The sequence below is a fragment of the Gymnodraco acuticeps genome, unplaced genomic scaffold, assembly GCF_902827175.1.
Source record: "Gymnodraco acuticeps unplaced genomic scaffold, fGymAcu1.1, whole genome shotgun sequence".
Classification (NCBI taxonomy): domain Eukaryota; kingdom Metazoa; phylum Chordata; class Actinopteri; order Perciformes; family Bathydraconidae; genus Gymnodraco; species Gymnodraco acuticeps.
In genome coordinates, this window is record NW_022992216.1 from 2190718 (window position 1) to 2215997 (window position 25280).

At 43.2% G+C, this 25280-nt stretch overlaps 1 protein-coding gene and 1 long non-coding RNA gene across 3 annotated transcripts in view; both read left to right on the forward strand.

The window, feature by feature from the left end:
* Nucleotides 1-24855, forward strand: part of cpne2 (copine II) — a 97647-nt gene extending 72792 nt beyond the window's left edge. For both annotated transcript variants that reach the window (XM_034205891.1, XM_034205892.1), the window contains 3 exons: nt 8744-8877; nt 18676-18912; nt 23524-24855. In XM_034205891.1, the coding sequence (XP_034061782.1) occupies nt 8744-8877; nt 18676-18912; nt 23524-23631 (479 nt within the window). In that variant the 3' untranslated portion in view covers nt 23632-24855. The remainder of the gene's footprint in view (nt 1-8743; nt 8878-18675; nt 18913-23523) is intronic.
* Nucleotides 8888-10963, forward strand: LOC117539652. The gene is made up of 2 exons (XR_004568048.1): nt 8888-10713; nt 10817-10963. It is a non-coding gene; the product is annotated as an uncharacterized LOC117539652 (long non-coding RNA).
* Nucleotides 24856-25280: the final 425 nt, after the last annotated feature.

Sequence of the window (25280 nt, forward strand, 5' to 3'; positions counted from 1 at the left end):
TGCTCGGTTCAAAATACCTAAAGAGCAGAGGTCGCAGCCCGCCCCGAGTCCCCAGCCCAGGCAGGAGACGAGGGCGAGTTGGCCTAGAAAATCTCCGGTTCCGGCTGCAGCCCAGGCGCAGCCGACCCAGAATTTCGGCCAGCAGTCGAGGAAGAAGAAGCGGGCGGCCTGACAGCCCCTCCTTCTCCCCTCTGTGACAGAGCTGGAAGTCCACGGTTCCCCAGCTCTAGATGTGTTCCCGCCGCCTCGAGAGATGCCTCAACACCATCCTCAAGTCCGCAAAAACACATGTCACAAGTTTGTTGTTGTTTCTCAAATAAACCATTTTCCGCTGACGCATCCAGGCTTCAGGCCAAGGGCGCAGCTCAAAAGAATGAAAAGAAAAACAATAAAAACAATAAACAGTCCGTCAACTGTTCCCCTTCTGAGAGCAGCTACGGCCTCTCTCAAAAGGCGGATAATAGACGGGTCTGTGAAGGCACCACCGTCACGCGCATGCGCAGTGCCGGCTGGGGCTGTGAAGGCACCACCGTCACGCGCATGCGCAGTGCCGGCCGGGGCTGTGAAGGCACCACCGTCACGCGCATGCGCAGTGCCGGCTGGGGCTGTGAAGGCACCACCGTCACGCGCATGCGCAGTGCCGGCTGGGGTTGTGAAGGCACCACCGTCACGCGCATGCGCAGTGCCGGCTGGGGTTGTGAAGGCACCACCGTCACGCGCATGCGCAGTGCCGGCTGGGGTTGTGAAGGCACCACCGTCACGCGCATGCGCAGTGTCGGTGGGGATTGTCGAAATGGGGCACCACCGTGTTCAGACACTAGAGGGCCCCATAACACAACAAATAGAGACTCAGAGGGTAAGAGACGTGACATCTCCGCTGGCTCTAAGGAGCATACAGTGGAAGATGCTCACAACATCTGCTTGGGTTTCTCAAGACAGTAACACAGGGCTACAGACTCCAATTCGCTGTCACCCCCCCTCGCTTCTCGGGCATTCTGTATTCACAAGCCCGGGGAGAGTCAGCCCATATTCTAGAGAGAGAGATTCTCTCACTTCTAGAAAAGAGGGCTATATCTATAGTACCCGCCGAGCAGAGTCAGATTACGCAGACAAATGTCCTCGTAAAGCACCTGCTCAACCTGGGTTTCATAATAAACACAGAAAAGAGCATGTTGTGCCCAGCACAGACTGTACTCTTCCTGGGTTTACACCTGAACTCGGTGCCCTTTACAGCCCGCCTGTCAGCGGAAAGAGTGAAAGCTTTCAGAGCTTGTCTCGCTCATTTCCAGCTGCGCAAACATGTTCTCTTCAGATCATGCCTGCGGTTACTGGGGCTCATGACGTCAGCCATCCTGGTCGTACGACTGGGACGCTTACACATGAGGGAGTTTCAGCGCTGGGTAGCCGCTCTAAAACTAAACCCCGCGCGTCATGGCGCGCGGAGAGTAATGGTTACTGTGAAATGCGTAATGGCACTACGCCACTGGCTGCACCCGACTTTTCTAGTACGGGACGTGCCTATGGGTGCTGTCCTTTCACGGAAGGTGGTCACCACGGACGCATGTCTGACAGGCTGGGGAGGTATTTACGAAGGTCATCCGGTGAGGGGTCTCTGGAGCAGAGACCTCCAGCGGGCGCACATAAATTACCTGGAGCTTTTAGCGGTGTTCCTCACCCTAAAACGCTTTCTGCCTTTTCTCAGAGGACATCATGTCCTCGTGAGGACAGACAACACGACCACAATATCGTGTATAAACCGCCAAGGGGGTTTGCGTTCTCTCCAGTTACACATGCTGGCTCGCAAACTGATCTTATGGAGCGGCAGACGTCTCCTCTCTCTGAGAGCGACCCACGTACCAGGAGTGATGAACCTCGGGTCAGAGCTATTGTCCAGAGGTGCACCACTATATGCAGACTGGACTCTACATCCAAGGATTGTGAGTCAGCTGTGGGTGCGTTACGGCAGAGCCGCGGTAGATCTGTTCGCATCAAAAGAAAATGCTCAATGTCAGCTGTTCTTTTCAATGCGTGATTTAAACGCACCGTTAGGCGTGGACGCGCTCGTGCACGATTGGCCTCCGGGCCTTCTGTACACGTTCCCACCCCTGGCTCCGATACCCCCAACTCTGGCCAGAGTGAAGGAACAATGCCACACACTTATCCTGATAGCTCCGCCCTGGCTCGCAATGTACGGGCTGGCGGAGATATATCAGCTGCTGTGCGGGCAGCCATGGCAGCCCCCACTACGCAGGGACATACTGTCTCAGGCGGGGGGGGGGCGATCTTTCACCCACGCCCAGAGCGCTGGGCACTATGGGCCTGGCCCGTGAGTGGTACAATCTGAATACAGTGGGACTCCCTCAGAAGGTGATAAACACTATTCAGAGTGCGAGAGCTTCCTCCACCAGGTCTCTCTATGACTATGAGTGGAGGGTGTTTGAGGAGTGGTGCCTTCAAAAAGGACACATCTCTTTTCAATGTCCTGTCGGGGTGATTTTATCATTTCTACAGGACTTGATCGATAAACACAGAGCTTTCTCTACGATCAAAGTGTACCTGGCTGCTATTGCTGCATGCCATGTGGGCTTTGAGGGTAAGACGGCTAGCCAACATCCTTTGGTCTGCCGTTTTATGAAAGGGGCTCGCAGGCTCCTCCCTGTTTCCGGGTCACTGGTGCCATTATGGGACTTGGCAGTGGTTTTAGATGGGCTCAACCTGACCCCATTTGAACCCCTAGAAGGAGCTGACATGAAGCACTTGTCACTCAAGACAGTGCTGTTACTGGCCCTGGCATCCGCCAAGCGGGTCAGTGACATTCATGCGCTATCTGTACATCCTTCATGCACTCAGTTCGCCCCAGGGCAAACGAGAGTGTTGTTGAAGCCCAACCCTGCCTTTATACCAAAGGTGGTTGGTTCATGTACCCCAATTGACATTGAGGCATTTCCTCCGCCACTGTGTTCCTCCGGGGAACAGCAGCCGGATTTGCTGTGTCCAGTCCGTGCTTTACGCACCTATATGGACAGATCAAAAGAGTTTTGTCATAATGACCAACTCTTTGTGTCCTGGGCTAACCCTCACAAGGGCAAGCCCGTTACTAAGCAACGGCTCTCCCAATGGATTGTGGAGGCAATTGCTTTGGCCTATACGAGTCAGGGTTTGCAGGCACCTTCGGGTCTGTGGGCTCATTCGACTCGTGGTCTGGCTACATCCTGGGCTTTGTTCAAGGGTGTTTCCATCCAAGACATTTGTGCAGCGGCGAGCTGGTCCTCCCCGCTAACTTTTGTCCGCTTTTACAGGCTAGACGTCTCTGCTCCTAGTGTGGCCCGAGCAGTGCTGGGCACCTTGTTGAGTCAGAGCTCTACCTGTTAAGTTCTGGTTGGTTTGGTGATTTTCGAGATAAGCTCGTCTGGCAATACGGGAGCCACAATTTCCCATAGTGAGACATCGAACGGAGTGTTATGAATGAGAACTATAGGTTACTTACGTAACCCCAGTTCTCAGAGTAACATGTAGTGAGATGTCTCACCAGACGGCCCTCCTTGCTATGGTGAAGCGAGAAGAGGTGCTTATTTTGAATGACGCATGCGACGTAGCGCAAGCTACTTATAGGGGGTGGATTCCCTGACGCTGACGTCAAGATCACCAGCCAATCAGGATTGGCGTAATGAGATTGATGCTTCTGTTTGCTCCGCGATGAGGCGCATCCCATAGTGAGACATCTCACTACATGTTACTCTGAGAACTGGGGTTACGTAAGTAACCTATAGGCAGTGTTGGGAAAGTTCACTTTCTACATGAACTAGTTCAGTTCACAGTTCACACATTTTAAAATGAACTAGTTCAGTTCACAGTTCACAAATTTTAAAATGAACTAGTTCAGTTCACAAATTTTAAAATGAACTAGTTCAGTTCATAGTTCATAATTCAAATGTTTTAACTAAAGTTCATGGTTTCAAAAATGAACTAATTTATAGTTTATAGTTATTTTTTCAATACGTTGCTGCGAGCTATTATTTGTCAAAATGATTGCCACAACCCATATAGAACCACAGACAGCAATCAGAATACTGGCATTTCCATAACGCTTTGCTGCCGCCCATTCAGTCCACACTAGTAGCAGCTGCAGCTTTCATCTCTACAGTATATTTTCAAAAACATGAGGAAAAACGTGCTGCTTGAATGGTCTTTATTAAGTATAATAATCTAAATATACTAAGTACCAAAAGTGAAAGTAGTCATTGTGCAAACATATAACATATAAACATGTGCCGACATAACTCTGTACTAACACAACACAAGGTAGGAACCAGGCTGAGGTATGAAACTAAGGTTACAGGCAAACGTTAGATTTTTTCCGTCTGAGTCAGTACTGACTTTAACGTAAAACTCTTTTAAATGCTCATACGCCAACGCCGTAGAGTCTGACTCTGAGCGAGTGCTGCTGCAGCTGCTCTCGGCTTCGTCCATACCAAGCGGCAAACTGTGGGGTAGAGCCGGGAAGCCAATACGGAAGTGCCACACACTGCAGTTCATATATTGGCCGATAGGCGATGGCTGCAGAAAGGAGCAATTTCCATAGACCCCCATGTTAAAATGCCCAACTTTACAGCAGAAAAAAACATGTTTCTACCCCTGGCTCCATACATTTTATTATCGATATAGTTAGATTCCACCTTCATGATTATGGATCTGTGAGTGAATTGTTTTCTAACGCGACCCTTTTATTTATATTAGGTCTTAAAGTTTGTGCATAAATTAGGGCGTGGTCACATTGAGTGACGGCCCTGTCAAGTGCCTGCCGCTGTTAGCTTCTTGTCTCTCTGCTAGCTGCTCCGTGAAGCTAGCTACAGGGACTCTGCCTGCTCAGCTCATCCAGCAAACACAACTTGTAGCCGGCCGTGGTTGTTTGTTCTTCATGCTTATATATCGGACTATTGTGACTCGCTCTGCGGTTAAAACAGACGGTGCATGAATGCGGTTTTGCGGTAAGTGAAATTCTAGTGCTTTATTTATGTGTTAATGATTTTAATCAGCTACGTAATGAATGGTGAGGCTTGGGTTAGCATGTAAGCTAGTGGTAGCTACATCGGTGCTAACGATTGTAATCGTAGCCTCCAAGTTAAAATCATAGACTGTATATATAAAGGTTACAACGAAATAGACAAGTGTTAAGTGGGATAATACTGTTGAACAAACGGCTTCTGTTTGAGGTTGATAAAATAAGGTTACATCCTTGTAACTTAGAGATATTTTATTATGTAGGTAGAACTGTATGCATCTAAGGTTAATTTAAATTGGCTATGCTCAAGTATGTAGACAAGCTAATGTCGAAGTAGTGTATGTGAAATCAACCTCACAATAAGATGTGTGTATATTACAATTATTAATGTCATATTTCAAGATGATTACTTAGATATTACAATATGGTTGGTTGAGCTGGAGTTCATTATTGAGCTTACACGTTAACGTCACAGTCATCTGAAGAACGAACCCAAACCTTGTTGTCTTTATTAATTGCATTACCAAATAGGTATCAAATAAACAGTAAGCATTGGTAACACAACTTCCAAAGTTACAGTAAAATAAAAAGGCCCCTGACTCGGACAATACACAATCCAACATGTTCAACAGAAGAGAATCAGTTATATTGTTTGTACACATAGTACTTTACATATACATATATATATATATATATATATATATATATATATATATATATATATATATATATATCTGTTTGTTTAAGGTGTCCAGGTGATGCAGACAGGCTGGACCAGAGAGTGAGAGACAGAACTGGACTCCTCACAGCAGTGAACTTCAGCACAGGTACAAAGACTCTTTTTTCATACTGTACAAAGAATCAAGAAAGATATTGGTTTAAATGAATGAAGTATTGACTTGAATACACTGATATACATTCCATTAAACAATACTAAATACTAGATCACCTACACATCAGTTAAGTTGAGGGTTTTTTCCATGCAAAAAGTTACATTTAGATGATAACAAGCAATATGACTTTGTCAGCTTTCTAATTTAATGTATTGAAGGCAAAGATATTTAACGCATAGTGAGAACTGCTACTATTTATCTCTCAATATTGTCTGTAAAAAACGTGGTAAAAGTTATTCTTTCAGTGAGACAACAGAGCAAGCTTCTACAGTTGCACTACGTTTTGATAACAGTTAAATATTATTTTGATAATAACATATATTTCAATGTTGATGAACTTCATACTGTTCATTCATAATCTGATTGTCTTTGTAGCTCATTGTTGAAATAAAAAAAACCATTACAATTACAAAATAATTACATCTACAGCCCCTAAACACACAAACACACCGCTTTCATAAATAACACACTTGTTCTGCAATAATATGTTTTATGTTTCCTGTCATTTTTGTTAGGAAAGGACATGCCTGAAAGACAGGACATTTTCTCCTTCTCTGAGGGTCAAGAAGAACATCCAAGAGGAACATTAAAAGCTGATGTTATGAGATTTTAAGACCAGTACAGGACATTCACTAAGAAACTACTTTTATTGTAAACACAGTCAGCTGATCGAATGCAGCGATTTCCACATCTACACTCCATCAGCTGATTATTTCTATTTGCCTCACTTTATGAGCTTCACAACATGTACCTTGTTTTGCAACGTCACAAATAAATGGGGCCAATCTTCAGTCAGATGTGAATGTGTAATCTAGCATTTTCAGTAAGAATAATGGACAAAAGGAGTGCAAATACAAATACAATTTATTGAAATGTGAACCAAAAGTTAATCAAATGTTTTAAATAAAAAGCACATATGGACAGAAGGTGTAAACCTATTAAATGTATTAAACACATTTAGTCAAATAAAATGACCGACTAGGCCTGTGCAGTTGGTATCAGCTTTGCCCAGCATGGGCTCCTTCATCAGCCCTGGTCCTCCTCGCAGAGGAAAGACCCTCAGTCCTCTCCAAACCAACAGACAGGACGTCCATCACACGGAGGTTTCTCCCTGAAGTCTCTGCAGCTCTCTGGACACCATGCTGTCTCAATCCGTCCACACTGAATATGAGATTGGGAAAATGAAAATAATAAATGCTTTAGACAATAAGAAACATAAAGTTGACTGTTGAGTTGCTCAGTTTTTTTAGATTGTCAATACTATTACTGTATAACTAATATCTCAGGTTAAGAGGCACATTCAAATAAAGATTGGTCTTTAAATACATTTTGTCTTTTGAATTGTTTGTCTAAAGTCAAGGATCTAGAACTGGTACTTAGTTTTAATGATAGTCTGGTTATTATGCTGTTTGGAGGAGGCCTCACAGGTAAGAGTGCTAACTAGCTACCATCACATGTACCTTAGCTTGACTTAAATGTATTAAACGTATAGTTAAGTGATATCAAAATATAAATAACTAATGTCATGCAAACATATTAATATTTGCTTGATTCCAGTGTTGAATTTAGCACAATTGCATACAAACGTTAAGGGGTTTTAAGATTCTGAAGTATTATGCTAAAAGCTCAATAACTTAGATTATTATTTATAGTTTTGCTGAATAGTTTCATGTCCGCTTACCTTAGAAACGTAAAATGCGACGGCAGCGTGCAGATGGGGAGCATGTTAGCTTAGCTTGGTAGCTTCAGCTAGCTCTGGAACTTCCAGCTCGGTGGCAGCAGGCTCCGCCTCTTTGCCCTTATTTGGAGAAGGCGGGAGTTGAACTCTGGCGTCACTGTCGAGCCGTTAGTGGCCGACTCCGCCTACTAAGGGCTTCACCGCAACTCTGCAGAATCCTATGGGTGATGTCACGGACCCTACGTCCATTTATATATACAGTCTATGGTCCATACTAATTCATTCATTCATTCAATGCTCGCCGGTTCAGCGGTTCCACATTGTTTGTTGTGAGGAGTCTGATGACGTATATTTTAGTGCGACAGCCAGGGGTGACAGGCGCGTACACAGGCAGCTTGCTGTTGCCAGATTGGGTGGTTTTCCGCATTATTTTTGAAGCCTGTTTACGGTGTGTTTTAACTGGGTTTTCAGCTGAAAGGCATATGAAATCTGGCACCCTTTTGAACGCCGTTATAATACAGTGCTGAGAATGAACGCACTTTTGAACGCCGTTATACAGCGCTGAGAATGAACACGTTCTCAATTACGTTCATCTAGTGGAAATACAGTACGTTCAGTTCACGTTCACCCAAAATATGAACGCGTTCATGAACGATCGTTCATTGAACGCGTTCAGGTACATCACTGCCTATAGGTTTGCGCGCACGGCGCTATAATCACGTTTTTCGAAAAAACTAAACGTAATATCTCACTACAAAAACAAAACGCAAATATTTAATTTTAAACAGTCAAGTCCTTTCAAGTCATCTATCTATTTATTTATTTATATATTTATTTGACAGGGACAGTGCACATTGATTGACATTTCTGTAAATGCGCCAGAGTTAGCCAACAGGCTATTTTTCATCTGTAGTCCCTGGACAGATGTTAAAAATCATCCTAAAAACAAAAGCTTAAGTCAAGTCTCAAGTCATGAATACCAAGTCAAAGTCAAGTCTTTTATCAATGTTAGTCAAGCAAGTCTCAAGTCAAAAAATATGTGACTCGAGTCTGACTCGAGTCAAGTCATGTTACTCGAGTCCCCACCTCTGCTCTCTCCTGCCATCACCACTTCTCAAACCATTAATGTTAATTGAAACTCAAACACATTTTGTATTTCTCTCCGTCTAGGTGTGGAGGGTATTGCACAGGCTTACTCTGCCTGTCTTCCTCACATTCGCTTTTACGGCCCAACCAACTTTGCTCCAATCATCAACCATGTGGCCCGTTTTGCTGCCCAGGCACTTCAACAAGAAAAAGCAGCGGTATGTGATAACAACTAACCCGTTTGTCCACCATTCTATGTTTTAATGACTGACTTTAAAGTTGACCGCCTCAACAAAAAGTATTCCAGTTTCCAAAACAACCAGTATCCACTAAAATGCCATGCCTTATCAAAACCAGCCATATATCACAATCCGTCAGAACACTCTTCTAAACCATATGAACCATCATATTGCAACGTTTTATTCCTCTGAGTCACTCTTTTTTCTCACAAACACTGCTTTTCTCTTAATTTTCTCTATAGTGCTTTCAACCTCTCTCTCTCTCTCTCTTCCTTTCTCGCTCCTTGAGCTAGGGGCGGTCCCGCTACGTACTATACTTTTAAAGATAAGAAGATGATGTTGAACAGAACATGCCATGATATAAGACAGCATCAGAGGGATTGTGAGCCAGAATGTGTGCTCATAAATTAGTGGTCTGCATGTCAACGGGACATATCTTTTACTTATCTTGTAGAGGGGCTGTATGTCAGAGTAAGACCCATAATATCCCCCAAAACAAGATATTAAGTTTATCTTTGTCGTCCATACTGTGTTGGTATTTACCTGGAAAGCTGTGACGTAACAACCCCCATCACCTCCTACTCACACTGCCTCATAGTGATAAGCAAATACTGAAAAACCACAATTGGACGATATAATAATAATAATGCATTACATTTTTTATTAGAGCGCTTTTACAGGTGCTCAAAGCGCTTTACAATTACACATTTCACATATCAGACATGTAAGAGTCATTACTGTGGAGTGTGGACATTACCCACAGGAGAAAATGCGGGTAAAGTGTCTTGCCCAAGGACACAACGGCCTGACATGATATGATATGAAAATAGAAACTGTCACCGAACCCTAAAGTGTGCTTAATTTTCTCGGGAAATCAATTTGGCCGCACATATCCTACCAATATATGCACAGGTCATGACCCAAATAGTAGGAATCCTCTGGGCAGCATGGTGATCTGCTATAGATTTTTAGAAGAGTATTATGTTAAAGGAGACAATTTGGCATACAGGTTGCAAAAGGTCAACGGTTAGGTTTGGTTCGGTTTCTTATCACTATTTAAAGAGGGTTGCATGGATTAAGTAGCATCCCAAGGACTCGTTCGAAAATAACCCAATGACTTACCGATTTTGTTTAAAAGAATATATTCTCCAAATATTAACACTGCTTTTTAACAAAAAAGTGTTGGTGTTGTTGCAGTGTTTAAGGCTTTATTCAGTTTGCATTTTTTAGCAAGATGAGCACCTAAGGGCAGTGGCACCAGCAGGGGAGGGGGGGCCTTGGCCACCCTGATATATTTGTTGGCCCCCCCCACTGGCCACCCCACACACACAGTCACGTATGCGTAGTAGTTTATCTGATATTTAACAACAAATACACAGCCAGCGAGTCGCTTGATTTGAGCTTCCAACGCTCATACTGCAGCCCCTCCCTCTCCCACTGCTACCATGGTAACACTCTGATACTCTCGCGCACCACTCTGAAATTTGCGGGCACAGATAGCAGCAGGTTGCAACAAAACATGTGTTTCTTTCTACTGACTGGACTGGAGTTGACAAAAATCCACCAGACTTCTAGAAGGTAAGTCGTATACGTTCGTTGTTAATGAAAAGGAGCTGTGAGGAATTGCAGTATCTCCTTCTCCTTTTTTCTGTTTGTCTGTCTTCCTGGCTGGGCGTGGTTGACCTACTTTCCGTTTCCCGCCAACTCACCTCCGCTCCTGTTTCTCATCATCACTGATTACCACTACTCACCTGCTGCTGCTTAAAACTCCGGTTCGATCATCAGACTTCGCCAGTTCTTCGTATACTCATAGTGGTAAACTCCAGTTCCGGCTGACTAGAATTGCTAGTCTTTTTGTATACTCTTCCAGTTGGATTTTTTCATATACTAATCCTGTTCTGTTTTGTGCCTGTTCCAGAAACTCCATATTCCATTCCGTCCTGCCACGTCCAGCCCAACCTCCGTCTCAGCCCTGCTCCACGTTCTTCCCACTCTCTTGAGAGTTTACTTTGTCTCCTGCCTGTTTTTTGAGGACTTAAATAAATCCAGTCTTTTTGACACTTCACCTAAGTCTCCGTCCCAAGTGTTCTTGCATAGCTGGTTCAAGTTTTGAGTCTCTTTACGAGGAGCGTAACAGGAGCTGTGGGAGTACTTATTCATAAATCACCTAACACATGTATACATAAGACAAAACATGTCACGATCTGTCTTTGTGGTGTTTTGTCTTGTCTATATCTGTTTTTGGTTTTCTGTCTGCGTTGTGTTTTGTCTTGTTTGGATTTGTCTGTGGTTCCCTGTCGTTAGTTTCCCTGGTGTGTCTGATTACCCGATTGTGTTCACCTGTGGCCCCTGTGTTTTCTCCTCCCTCCTCACCTGTGTCTTGTTTGTGTGATTAGTCTTGTGTGTATTTAAGTTCTGGTTTTTCTGTCTGTCTTTGTCGGTTCGTCTTTTGTCATGACTAATTCGTCGGTGAGTGTTCTGTTTTGTCTTTGTTGTTCACCTAGCCTTGAAATAAAGGAATTTGCACTTTAATCTGCATTTGGGACCTACCTGCTTCACACACCGTGACAGTACGAACCGACCACATTATGGTTTACCGACCGACTCCAGCACCTCGTCTCCTGCTGGCTCCCCAGCCGACGCCAGCTCCCCGAGTCTTGTCGGCGTACCGGCCGACTCCAGCACCTCGTCTCCTGCTGGCTCCCCAGACGACGCCAGCTCCCCGTGTCCTGTCGGCGTACCGACCGACACAAGTTCCCTCTCAAGTTCCCTCTCAAGTTCCTACCCGAGTCCCCTCTCAAGTTCCTACCCGAGTCCCCTCTCCAGTTCCTACCCGAGTCCCCTCTCCAGTTCCTACCCGAGTCCCCTCTCCAGTTCCTACCCGAGTCCCCTCTCGAGTTCCCTCTCGGGTCCCCTCTCGAGTCCCCTCTCGAGTCCCCTCTCCAGTTCCCTCTCCAGTTCCCTCTCCAGTTCCCTCTCCAGTTCCCTCTCCAGTTCCCTCTCGATTCCCCTCTCCAGTCTCCTCTCAAGTCCCTTCTCGAGTCCCCTCTCAAGTCTCCTCTCCAGTTCCCTCTCCAGTTCCCTCTCAGGTCCCCTCTCGAGTCCCTTCTCGAGTCCCCTCTCTAGTCCCCTCTCTAGTCACCTCTCAAGTTCCTACCCGAGTCCCCTCTCGAGTCCCCTCTCGAGTTCCCTCTCCAGTTCCCTCTCCAGTTCCCTCCTTTAGTCCCTCCTTTAGTCCCCTCTCTAGTCCCTCCTCTAGTTCCCCTCGCGAGTCCCCTCTCGAGTTCCCTTCTCTAGTTCCTCCTCTAGTCCCTCCTTTAGTCTCTCCTCTAGTCTCTCCTCTAGTCCCCTCTCGAGTCCCCTCTCTAGTTCCCCTCTCGAGTCCCCTCTCGAGTCACGTCTCAAGTCCCTACCCAATGTCCTGGTCCGTTGGAGGTTCCGCTGGGGGTCCTGCCAACTCCATGTCCTGTCCCGTTGGAGGCCCCGTCGACTACTCCTCTGCCGGGGGTCCTACCAATCGTATGTCTGTCCCGTTGGAGGTCCCGCCGTCTACTCTTCTGCCGGGGGTCCTGCCAGCTCCTTGTCCTGTCTCGTTGGAGGTCCCGCCAACTACTCTCCTGCCGGGGGTCCTGCCAACCCTTTGTCCTGTGCCGTTGGAGGCCCTGCCGACTACTAGCCTGCCAGGGGTCCTGCCAACCCTTTGTCCTGTCCCGTTGGCGGTCCCGCCGTCTACTCTCCTGCCGGGGGTCCTGCCAACCCTTTGTCCTGTCTCGTTGGAGGTCCCGCCGTCTACTCTCCTGCCGGGGGTCCTGCCAACCCTTTGTCATGTGCCGTTGGAGGCCCCGCCGACTACTCTCCTGCCGGGGGTCCTGCCAACCCTTTGTCCTGTGCCATTGGAGGCCCCGCCGACTACTCTTCTGCCGGGGGTCCTACCAACCCCTTGTCCTGTTCCATTGGAGGCCCCGCCATCCTCTGTCTCGCCGGGGGTCCTGCCAATCCCGTGTCCTGGTCCTCTTCCGTGGGGGATCCTGCCGAGGCCTGTCCCACCAGCTCCGGTTCCTGTCCGGCCGACACCGGGTCCTGCCCGGCCTCCGGAGCTCTCTGGTCTTCGCCCTCGAGCCCGGCCCCCTGAGAGCCGCGGTCTTCGCCCTCGATCCCGGCCCTCTGTGAGCCGTGGTCTTCGCCCTCGATCCCGGCCCCCTGAGAGCCGCGGTCTTCGCTCTCGATCCCGGCCCTCTGTGAGCCGTGGTCTTCGCCCGCGATCCCGGCCCCCTGACTCTTCCTGCCGCTGCCCTCGTCCTCGAGCCCAGCCCCCTGACTCTTCCTGCCGCTGCCTTCGCCCTCATGTTCGGCCGCCCGAGTCCCCCACCTTAGACTCTGCCTTGCCCCCGGGCCGTCCTCCCGAATCCCCCTTTTTGAACTCTGCCTTGCCGCCGGGCCGTCCGCCCGAGATCCCTTCCTGGTCCTCTGCTGTGCCTCTGGGCCTGTCAGCTCAGTCCCGTCCTCCTGACCCCCTCCACCCACCCTGGTGGCCTAGTGATACGTGGCCCCTGTGTTTTCTCCTCCCTCCTCACCTGTGTCTTGTTTGTGTGATTAGTCTTGTGTGTATTTAAGTTCTGGTTTTTCTGTCTGTCTTTGTCGGTTCGTCTTTTGTCATGTCTAGTTCGTCGGTGAGTGTTCTGTTTTGTCTTTGTTGTTCACCTAGCCTTGAAATAAAGGAATTTGTACTTTAATCTGCATTTGAGTCCTACCTGCTTCACACACCGTGACAAAACAAGGTTCTTTTAAATGTTGTTTGAAGTTAAATGTTAACTATCCGTATTATATTCACTTCATATCAATAGTATCAGAAAATGTGAAATAAGAAACCAAAGTATATGAGTAGGTGATTCTCTTTGCCATTGTTTTCATAGTCTATAGTTTCACAACAATTAAATTGTTGGTTTTGGTGCATAGCCGCGGGAAGTAGGGGTGCTGGGGGTGCTGCACCCCCTATAATCTGGAGAATCACAGAACGACCGGTCGCTCTGCTCGGTTCGCTCACGGCCGGCACCGCCCTTAATGTGTTTTTAAACGGCATCATTGAAGTTGTGCTGACAGGCGACAGAGGAAAATTCGCCGCACCCCCTAAGTAAAATGACTTCAATGTGACTATGTGCCATCCCAAGATGTTCACCCTTATGAAAAATGTCTGGAGGCGCCACTGCCTAAGGGCAGCAATTTCCAGTCTGTCTGTACATGCCATGGTGTGTGTGCGTGTGTCACATGTGCATGTTTGTTACTTCCCTTATCCCCTTTAGTTTTGGGGAAGGTAATAGTCTGACATATCAGACGTGCTCCATCTTGATGGATAAGCTTTTATCCACCATCAGGTTGACCTTTTATTTTATTTTAACAAAATGTCTCATCAGCTGTTCAGTGTATTTCCATGGAAACTGGAACAGATATATTGTGGATGAATTCATCAAGATTAATTGAAATGTTTTTGATGATCCCTTGACTTTTCCACTAGTGATGCCATCAGTTCATAATGTCGATATGCGTAAAGACCAATACATTGTATATTTGCTACCTTTCTCAGCACTCTCAAACAACTTTTAAGGGTTTGCTTTGTCTTTTAACTGATATCCTCTCCTTCATCTTCTGACATCTCACTTACTTGGCATCTTAAGCCTATCTGGTGCAATTTTCTTTCATTATTTGGAGGTTCCCATTGTGTACTCTCACTGGCCTATTTGCCTTGAGGATTCTGTCCAGTGATGTTTTCCTTTGTTCCTTTATCTCTGCTCTATGGTGGTTTGCTTCCCAAATTCCTGTGTTTCTGTATTATGGGAAGTCAAACAAACGACTTTACCTTCAAGGCACTGGGACACCACTCTCATTTCTTCTTTGCCTTTGTAGAGGTCCTATGTCTCTCTTAATCCTTCACATTCCCACCCAGACAAAGGTTTGATCATATAGTACATTTCACCAAGAAACAGAAACATACCACTAAATAATTTAATTGACTCACCAGTAGTAGAGGAGCAGTCTGCAGTGAGTGCCTGTCAGGGCCGTTTGTAATCATAATGTATTTACTCAGATGGCACAAACAAGTGTGTACATCTGTTGGCTCTGACTGCTGTCATGTTGACCAGGGAGTGCCAGGGAGGATGGTGACAGACTGGAGTGACAACTGCTGTAATCTCTTCTTCCATCTCACACCTCTTCTCAACCCAATTTCTCACATTTTGAAAGTCTCACAGCTAAATAGCATGATAGGGAAGCACACTGCATCACATTTTCTCCTTTTATTGAGTTACTTAATGTTACGTTTTTCTCCTCTCCAACTGAGGTTGTCTCTTTTATGCTATTGGTGCTGCTACTAGGATTGCCATGGAAATGTGGTAAGATACAGAACATGGTAATCATTATACCAGCAAAACATCAACATGTTAACACAATCTTTTTGAGCCTGTTAGCATGCTGACATTACATGTTTGAGCTTTATTACATTGTATGAACATGACAAAAGAGAAATTGATCGCGCAACATATGAGACATTGACTCAATGTAAATAATTTATTCAGATTAACCTTTATATTTTAACTCAGTGCAAGCTATTTTCGGTAGATGCAGCAAACCATTTTGTTTTTAAGTTGTCTTGAATCATTAAAGAGAGTTGTCCTCATTGAGTGTAAATAATCCACAACCTACACTATATGCAAATCATTTTTGTAAGGTTGGATCCAACATATAATTTAAAAGATAATTATGAAATGTATAGTAAATCACGTTTTTATAATTATCTTGCGTACAATTATATCTTATCAGTTATTGTTTATGTCTAATTGTATAAGTCTATGTCAGACAGTGAAAGCTGGAACATGTGACCTGTGGTTTCACAGCCTCACAGGACTGTTAGCCTCGCTGTAGACCCTTAGTCTTATTGATAACCTGCAGATATGAATTAATAGGACTATTTTGATACGTGGATTCTAGCAGCATTGTGATTGTTGTTGGTTTGTTAGTCAACACCTATTTTTTAAATATTTATATTTGAAAACTATTTGTACCCATTTCCCTGGTCCAGTTGTTCTTTCATCTTGTTTGATCGCAGTGTAGTTTAACTTTCAAGTACATTTCAGCATAATGCGCTTCCTTGTGTATCTGAGCAAGTAACACATACACTCCAAATTAAGAACAAGCCAAAGGCTCTGTCTCACACCCAAGAATGCTTTCTATTTTGGTCAAATTTCTTGGTAGAAAGTCACACTGTATGAGCTGTAATATTCACAGCTCAGGTAAGCTGAGCTTTCATATCAACAACACAGTGTCAAAAAACAAACAAACAAAAACTGTTGTTATTGTGTTGCCAAATATACAGATGAGGTTGAGTTAGGTTACACCAAAACGTGAAAGCAATCTTTGCCCCACTCTCTCAATGAATAATGATTGCATTGCTACATGTTACATACCTATGTATTTTATCTAGAATGTGCACTCTCTTATATTTGACCAGCAAAGTGACTTTGCAATGGTCAAATGTATGCCTACTTTGTTTTTCACAACAAGGCCATCATAACACAGATGTTCTAGCAGTCTTTGGAGAACATTACAAGTTTAAATATTCTCAACTATTCAGCGCTAGGTGTGCTAACCACTACTTTTAAATGGCACACTTCAATCATATTACGAAAGAGGTGTGTTTATTATTATTAATTATTATTAGAGACCCAAATAAAGAAGTGTTAGCCTTTGAGCCACAGCCTTTTCATTGCTGCCGTCTGTTTTGCTGCAGATGTGTTACATTACCTGGGAAACTATTAATCTTCCCACTGTGGTCATTAATACAAAAACATAAAAAATGTGTCACAGACACCCTCTTGTGTGTACCCGGTGGCATGTCTCCTGCCTAAATCTGGCTAGAGTGCCGTGGCTGGGTATCATTATGCTCCCACGGTGCTTTTTGTCCCTAATTGTATCCTGTCACCCTGTGGAGAACAAATACATGAGCAAAGCACACAAAGAATTGTACTCGTGTGTGCGTCTGTTCTACAATCCTTTTGTTTCTGTAAGGAAATGATTGCAGTCCCTTTTTTCTTGTTTCATATTACAGTGAGTTTAAACAGAGGTGGAACATAGGAAGGAGTGACAGACAATAAGATGCGGCAGCTGCAGCAGAAGTGTGTGTGGACCACACGCTGGGGTAGTTGCATGTGTGTGTTGGGGTAAGTGGGTGGGTAGGTGGTAGGCTGCACAAATCGGCGGTTGCTTTGCCTCAGTCTTCCTGTTCCTCCGCTAATGAGAGAACCTTCAATTGCAGACTGTGTCACTAACACACACACACACACACACACACACACACACACACACACACACACACACACACACACACACACACACACAAACACACACACAAACACAGGCTGCAGGCCAGTGCAGTTTGTGCATGTCCCAGTGTGTTCTCTAATGAGCGCTGCTGTTAGCACATTAAAGAGACAGGCTTCAGAGCCCTCCCTGTGTGTGTGCAACGTTAAAGTATGATTTTGTTCTGATTAAAGTCAGTATGTGTGCTCACATTGTCTGTTCTCACAAGAAGATAACGTTTTTGCATAGTATACAGAACTAGTGCATGTTCTTTCTCTCTGTGTGTGTGTGTGTGAACGTACGGTCTGCCTTTATGAGAACGCTAACACAAACCAAGTTCAACAATGTCTGGCTTTTTGAGATTTCTTCAAACAACGGAGCCTTTTCTAAGAAATGTAACTGTTTAAGCATTTGCTATAGAGGCTCACTTCCTGTCGATTGGATACGCAGAGGCAAGTGTTTGCTAACAAGTAAGCCTTAACAGCTTTCAAATGACACAACATTATTGCAGTTTAAACACATGAAAAAAAACAATTTTCTCACAGAGAATATATACAATATTAGTTTATTTTCTTGGCCGCTCCTTTAAAAATGTGTGATGCTCCGCTTCTATGACTAACTATGTTATATATCATTTGTGTATATTTGATTCGTAAATGATAAGAATAAGATGAAACAGGCAGAGTGCCATATGTGCCTACAGCCCATCTCCAGACTTTGCCATGACATTTTCTTTCCAGTTTCCAGTGAAAGAAGGTGTGTTTGCCTTTTATGCCTTCACTCATGTTGTCCTTTCATTTGTGGTTACATTCAGAGAAAATATTACCGCAAGACATGTTCACACGTATGAATTACAACACGTTATATTTCTCATACCCAAGCCTCATACCTTTCATTTCTGATTCACTGCAAATTATTCTCATTTGTTCTTCATTTCATTTTCAACACTTCCCCTTGTTCATCTGTGTAATCTTTTTTTTCCAGCAACAGATGATGTGCACTGTTATGAATGGAGCCCAACTTGCAGAACAGCTCTATGTTTCTCTCCCTCGTGCAGTGTCATCCAGCTCTCTGTTTCCATCTTCTTGAATAATTTCCTGTTTTCTCGTCACTGTCACTCCTAACACTCTGACATGTCCTTTATTTCTTTTTTTTTCATTTCTCCCTTGTCTCTTTCTTTGTCCTAGCCCTTCTTCTCCGCCTCCACAACACCATGTCACGTTGGTTTCTGTTATTGACAGCATAATAATTATAATAGTCCCACTCTTTTTGTCTTGATGCAGATTTTTATTTAATTGACTTTAGGAGACATTCAATATTTAGCAGTGACATCACAAGTAAATGGTATTTCTCATTTCCATTTGTGTCTTTTTCTCCTCACTTCTCTCTCTGTATTTTCCCTTCCTATCAACCTCTACCACTCTGCAGCAGTACTTTAATCTCCTCATTATAACAGACGGCGTCATCAGCGATATGGACGAGACGCGCGACGCCATCATACAGGCGTCTAAACTACCCATGTCCATCATCATCATTGGCGTGGGCAACGCAGACTTCGCTGCCATGGAGTTCTTAGACGGAGACGCCAGTGTCTTAAGGTCCAGCACAGGAGAGGAGGCTGTTCGGGACATCGTGCAGTTTGTCCCTTTCAGGGATTTTCGAAATGTAAGTGAAAAACTAGAGAAATGACACGGAACCTGTACAAAAAATAACAAATAGAATAATAATAATAATAATTATAATAGATTTATTTTGTTAGCGCTTTTACAGGTGTTCAAAGTCGCTTTACAGAGATAGTGAAAAGAAAAGAACAATAAATAAATATAGTTAAAGTGCTTCAAATTGTAGTTTACGTGTACTATAACAACAATACGAATCTAGATTGGTGTCAAGTCATTGACTTCAAAACTATTTACTTTACAGAAGTAGAAATTAGTTCAGGTCGAGGTATCCTGGTTTCGCTTATATGAATGCACACAATTATTTATAAAGTTGCAATAGCATAGCAGGGCGCTATACATTTACTTTTATATTAATAGAATGTTAAATCCCCTGAAAACTTTTAAAACTACAATGTTTTAAAGACAAAGACTCAAATTATGTATTAAAATATACATTAAGAGTTGATTAAAAACCTCTTATCATTTATCAGATAAAACAAACTCAGAAAACATAAGATGATAGCTCTCAGCCTCTCCATGCTGAGTACATCAAGTGTCAGAGAAACTCTGATTTCTGACAAGCTTATATTTTTCAGTGAGTTTACCAACCTTAGAAATTTAAGATCACATTGCTGATGAAAGACCTAATGAAAAAATAGGTTTGGTTTATTTTATCCTGTGATGTTTCTCAATAAAATCCCTAGATGTGAAAATGTGCTTTATCATTTACTAAATGTAATATTAATGCCACAGTGTAAAGTATACAATGTACATTACAACAGGTTAAGAGGCATTAACTTAAGCAAGATCCTCAGCATATAACTTATAACAGACCATTGTTAGCAGCCTGCTGAGCACCAAACTATAAATGGACAAAGTTAGCAAGTAGCTGGTAAATATAATGGAACATGTAGACCAGGGGTACTCAAATACAAATCTTAAAGGTCCAAAATAAATGTTTCAATAAGACAAAGGTCCGTTTATTACGGTCATTCAAACTTTTAAACAATTGCAACAAGATTCTTAACACAAGGTTGCAAAAACAAAAATAATCTGTATGCAGCCGTTTTCATTGTTATTGTGTCTGTGCTTGACCCCTCAGAGTCGCAGTGTAAGAGCTGCACAGTTATGAATAAAGGCAGCTGCACCCTCTTTCATTCAGCATTCCCATTATTGCTTTATAAATGTCTTGCCCCCTTGTGTGTCCACTGAGGTTCGTCAGGCCCAACACATCTTCAACAAACTCCCCCTTTGCCTCATCATAAAAACTCACAAACACCAGCAACTGAGCATTGTCAGTGGTGTCAGTGGACTCACCCACAGCTAAGGAAATGCACTGTGCATTTTTTATTCCATCACAAAGCTGATGAATCAAATCACCAGCCAGTATTTATGTTCTTCTGGTTGCTGTGGAATCTGAGAGGGGGATTTGCTTGATTTTACCTGTTATTTCCTCTTTTTGTTTGCCTTCAACATGGTCTCCATCACTTCAGTCATGCATTCTTTTATACTGCAGTTATTATCCAGTGGAAAGTCCTTACCTACTGGCCTAGTTCAATCAAAGTGGTTACTTTTTTTTGGCTGGGCAGTGTAGTTTTACACACCGTCTGATTTGACTTTCTCAGGACGGAAAACAGTTTTTTGGGGGCAGACCCCCTCAAAGAAAAAAATATATTTACACACGTAAGGTCATCATCTTAATAGTTGTGTATGCTCATCCGTGAGCAGAGCATCAAGTTGGCATGTCTATTACAGCTGAATGCGGCGATTACCATTTTGTTCAGCAAAACGCCTCACAAACGTATTAAGATCAACAGCTTTAGTGCGTTTTGATTCAATGCTGAGTACAGCCACACTGACAGTCTCTTCTCTGTCAGACCGCAAATACCTCATTCCTTCAGCGCTTGGGTCCGAATGCTTCTCGTTTTGCGCCGTCCAGTTCAAAATGAAATGGCCGCCAATCGTATGTCCACGCTCGCGCCAGGACCGGGGGAGGGGTTACATGACTTGCATCTTGTGCTGCATTCACTTGCACTCGGACATTAGAGACTTTCTCTCATAAATGTCCGATGAGCCACAACTTTTCTTTCAAAACAAAGCTGCCAACTGGAGTGGCAAGGCCTATTTTTATGGTGTCAGTTGCCACCCCAGTAGGTGAAACTAGGCTACTAGCTACAGTACAGATGGAACTAGATGAGCTGTTAACTCTCGCTCTGAATTTTTTTTTTTTAATTCTCGCTCTGACTTAGACAGGTTGAAAGAGACACACACATTTTTCCCACCCGCAGTCCGCGAAGACCCGCCCTACTGTGCCTCTGATTCGCAGATTGTTTGGGGGGAAAAAACGCTGACTGGATGCTGAATGTGATTGGACCAAAGCGTTGACACACACAGGTGGAACACAGTGGAACAGTCAGACATGCAGAGCGCTGTTTGCAGTGTACATAGCGGAGAATTTTGACTCGTTGCGAATGCGTTGTGGCGATGTTTCACATATAATACAGAGAGATAATACATATGAAAAGTATAATTTGCTCAGAGTCTGGAGACAGTGGTGGTTCGGTCCGGATCCGGACCGGAGTCCGTAGTTTGAGGATGCCTGATGTAGAAGCTACAATTAGATACATTTCCTCAGGAGTTGGTAGAAACCAAAAACAGAGCTAAAAGATGAGGAAATATTAGATTAGCATTTATCAGGTGGCCAAAAACAATGCACCAAATAACTGTTAATGTTTCTCCTAATCTGGTGAATATGTAAATAGGCAACTGTTGGCTAACAAGTTTACCATATTAACTTAAAACATTGTTTTCTCTGATGTTATGCTCATTAGACAGTTTTGCCATTTTGTACCACAAAAAAAAGCTATAACAATAAGATAGAATACTTGAGAGTATTTCTTATGTTAACATCAATACAATACTTTAGTAAATGGAATGTGTGGAAATTCCTTAGTATGTTGAAACACACATATTACAACTTAAATTCACTATCATTTATTGACAAGGACGGAGTGATGGATTATATACTTTCTCTCATCATTTTCCAAAATGCAACTTTCTCAGAAACAGATCAAGTTTATTGCCAGGTACGTTTTCTCATAAAATGAATTTGATTTGGTGTATGGTACATAAACACAACAGAAGGAAAAAAGTTGTAAGACAACATCAGACATAGAACAATTATAAAAGAAAATATAACAAGAAAATATATATTTGTTACTACTTTATATTAAAGACAATAAAGGCAAATATTTATTTGACTTCCTGTTGAGATTTGCTCCGTCACTTTGACTCCATCGCAGTTCTGCGGTGGAAACTCTACCTTATGACGTGATGTCATGCTGTCTAATTGTGAATTTGTAACCAAATGGAAGCCTGTTGCTACTCAGATTGAAGCTGTGCAAACACTACACACAGGGTCTGTTAGAAGAGGAGAGCTGCCTGTTATCTGAGTCTCCACAGTGTGTTGATGAGCATTCATACACAAAGGTTAAATGTGTGCTGTAGATGAGCACATTGGTTTTTAGTGCATGCACATTTAGGCAGTGCATGCTGCTGCGCGGAGGATACACTTTGTGCATTTTGATTGATTTTTCTATATTTTTATGTGTGGGCTGGTGGTGGGCGAGCTGGCTTCCTCTGTAGTGGGAGGAACATGGTGTTTGCTGGCTCAGTTCCAGTGTATCAGTGGGAGGGTGAGAGACAGCAACAGACACAATAGAAAAGTAAAGGGAGAAATAAAGCTGAGGCATGGAGGAAGCATAATAACCAGAGTGACCTTAAGTAAACCTACATTGGCAGGCTAGCTTTAACTATCAAATATTATCTACATAGAGTACGTGTTAATAGGATACTGCGATAGTTAGTAGCTGTTGTTCGAATGATATTCATTGTCTTCAAAAATGACGACACAATAAGAACAAATCACAACAAGGCTGCATTTGTGGAACAGAAAACAATGATGAAGCCAGCTTCAAAATTATCTTTTCAATTGTTGACTTATTAGAGAGGATTTCTTATATCTCTTTGTATTACACCATAAACGGTGATAAAATAATCAGGCATAACATGTTTTATAAATCATGCTAAGTATGATATATGAACACATAAATCCGTAGAAACCTAGAGAATATATATGGTCATGAATCTGGAAAGTTTGTCATGTATAAGTTCTGCTGAAGATTTGGAATTCTGGTATGAAACTTACTTTATGATATATATATTCCGAAATGCCATGCATTTTGCAAGAGACTTCACCATGAAACTCTCCTTAATTGACACGTTTATTTTGTATAAGAAATGTGCTGAGATATCATGTTTAAATATGCAAATGAGGCATGATTTAATGGTAATTTTAGGGGAAATCAGGGGAATGTACAGAAACAAATAGACAAAGTTAATACGTGTTTTTTCTCTTAATCTCTGAAATAAGAAAAGTTGTTGAATAGTGTTCTAGGATGGTGGGAGCAATTATTTTGTGGGCCCAGAGAAAAAAAGACCAAAAGTAGATAAATATATGCGGAAAAGAAAAGTCCTTCAAATCCACCAGTATTCTTGTCTTTTTCAGCCTTCATTTTTTATTTACTAATGTGCCCTTATTTTTTCTCTCTTGCAGGCGCCAAAGGAGACCCTCGCCAAGTCTGTCCTGGCCGAGCTGCCTCAGCAGGTCACCCAGTACTTTAAACAGCGGAATGTTCCGCCTGCCAACTCAGCACCAAAGTGAGGCGGCCCAAAAGACGAGAGCCCACACGCTGTACAATAGCTCAACAAAACCTCTCTTCTCGTTAATGGCAAACAATACAGAAAGAAAGTGTGTACATCAGCTGTTAACAAAATGAGTTGTGGACAAAAAAAATCAAACATTGAAGACATCTCTGCCATTATTGTTACTGGTTTAAGAATGTTTGGTCCAGTGTGAATCCATCAGAAGTGATTTTCCTTGTTTCCTTACCCTTTCCCACACATGATGATAATGTGTGAGGGACCTTGCATGTCCACAGTGATGGCAGGAGTCTCCAAATGATATGGATATATTTAAATATGCAGGTGAAGTTGGCCTATTTTGGGGGGAAATAGAATGAATCTTGATTTGTCAGGATGTAGGTTATTTGGGTTTTTTGCATGTGTGTGTCTTGTGATTGATGCCACGTGATACCTACAACTCCTTGGTGTAGAGTCCCTTCTAAGCTGAAATACATCAGTGTTTGAGTCCCCTCACGCTCTGTAGGAGCCCCTTTACGGTAGCGAGTCAAAGGCATGTGCTTTTGTGATCACATGTGGCCGACTCACAGACTGAGCCTGAACAGAGCACTATTTCTTCAGTAGGAGGTTTTTATTATAACGTTTTGATCAGCAGTCATGTGAAAGGGGGGTTTTAATGCTCAACTATGCTAATTTGATTAAAGAAATAGAGGAGGAAGTGGCAGCTGTAGCACTAACGCAGGATAGATGTGGGACACTGTTAAATATGGGGCCATTTTGCTAGCTTTTGCAAAATACATGTATTTTTGATGACTTCAGTTCATCCTGCATGATGCCAATATCTACTTACTGTTTACAAACTGATGCTGATGATTACAAACGCATGCATTTTTATTTAAAATTATGTATTTATCAGATTTTGTAAATATTTAAATGAGATTCTGTTGAGAGAGATTGACATGGCACTGAGAAGGCTGTCATAGTTTGTGATTGGAAGCAGAAGAGATGTTTCTGATATGCATATTTATCGAATGTATATTTATATGATGCTGTCCATGTTCTGATAAGCCAATGTTTCTGAACTGTTTTTATGTACTTTTTATGCAGTGCTGAGTTGTGTTCTTAAACTACTACTACTACTCCTGTGTGTATTTATGTGCATCTTTGAACTAAATGTGTTGCTATTTATTTTATAAAGTGTCTATGTCCACGCTCAGGTTAATAAACTGAAGAAAATGGCAACAGTCCTCTGTGTCTCTGTGTAGATGAAAGAGTAAAGTGTTTTAAAATGTAAAGATGTAAAATGTCAACTTAGATGTTTTTGTTCGGTCACAATCAGATATTTTTGTGAATGGCTGAATTCTGTGACATGATTAAAGTTGCGGCCACAAGGCATCAGGGGAAAGCATTATCTCCTTTCCTCTGTTAACCCTCTGGAGTCTAAAGGTATTTTCTCGATTTTTAGATGTTTTCTTAAATCACCTTTTAAATGTATTTCTTCTAACATGGCACCACATGTGTTACATATCAAAATGTTCAGGACAATCTCTGGTCTTGCTATATATGCAAATTACTCACCTTAGAGCAGTGGTTCCCAAACGGTGTGCCGCGGCAAGTCCGGGTGTGCCGTGGGATTTTGTGACAACCATATGTTATTATTGCAATATACAA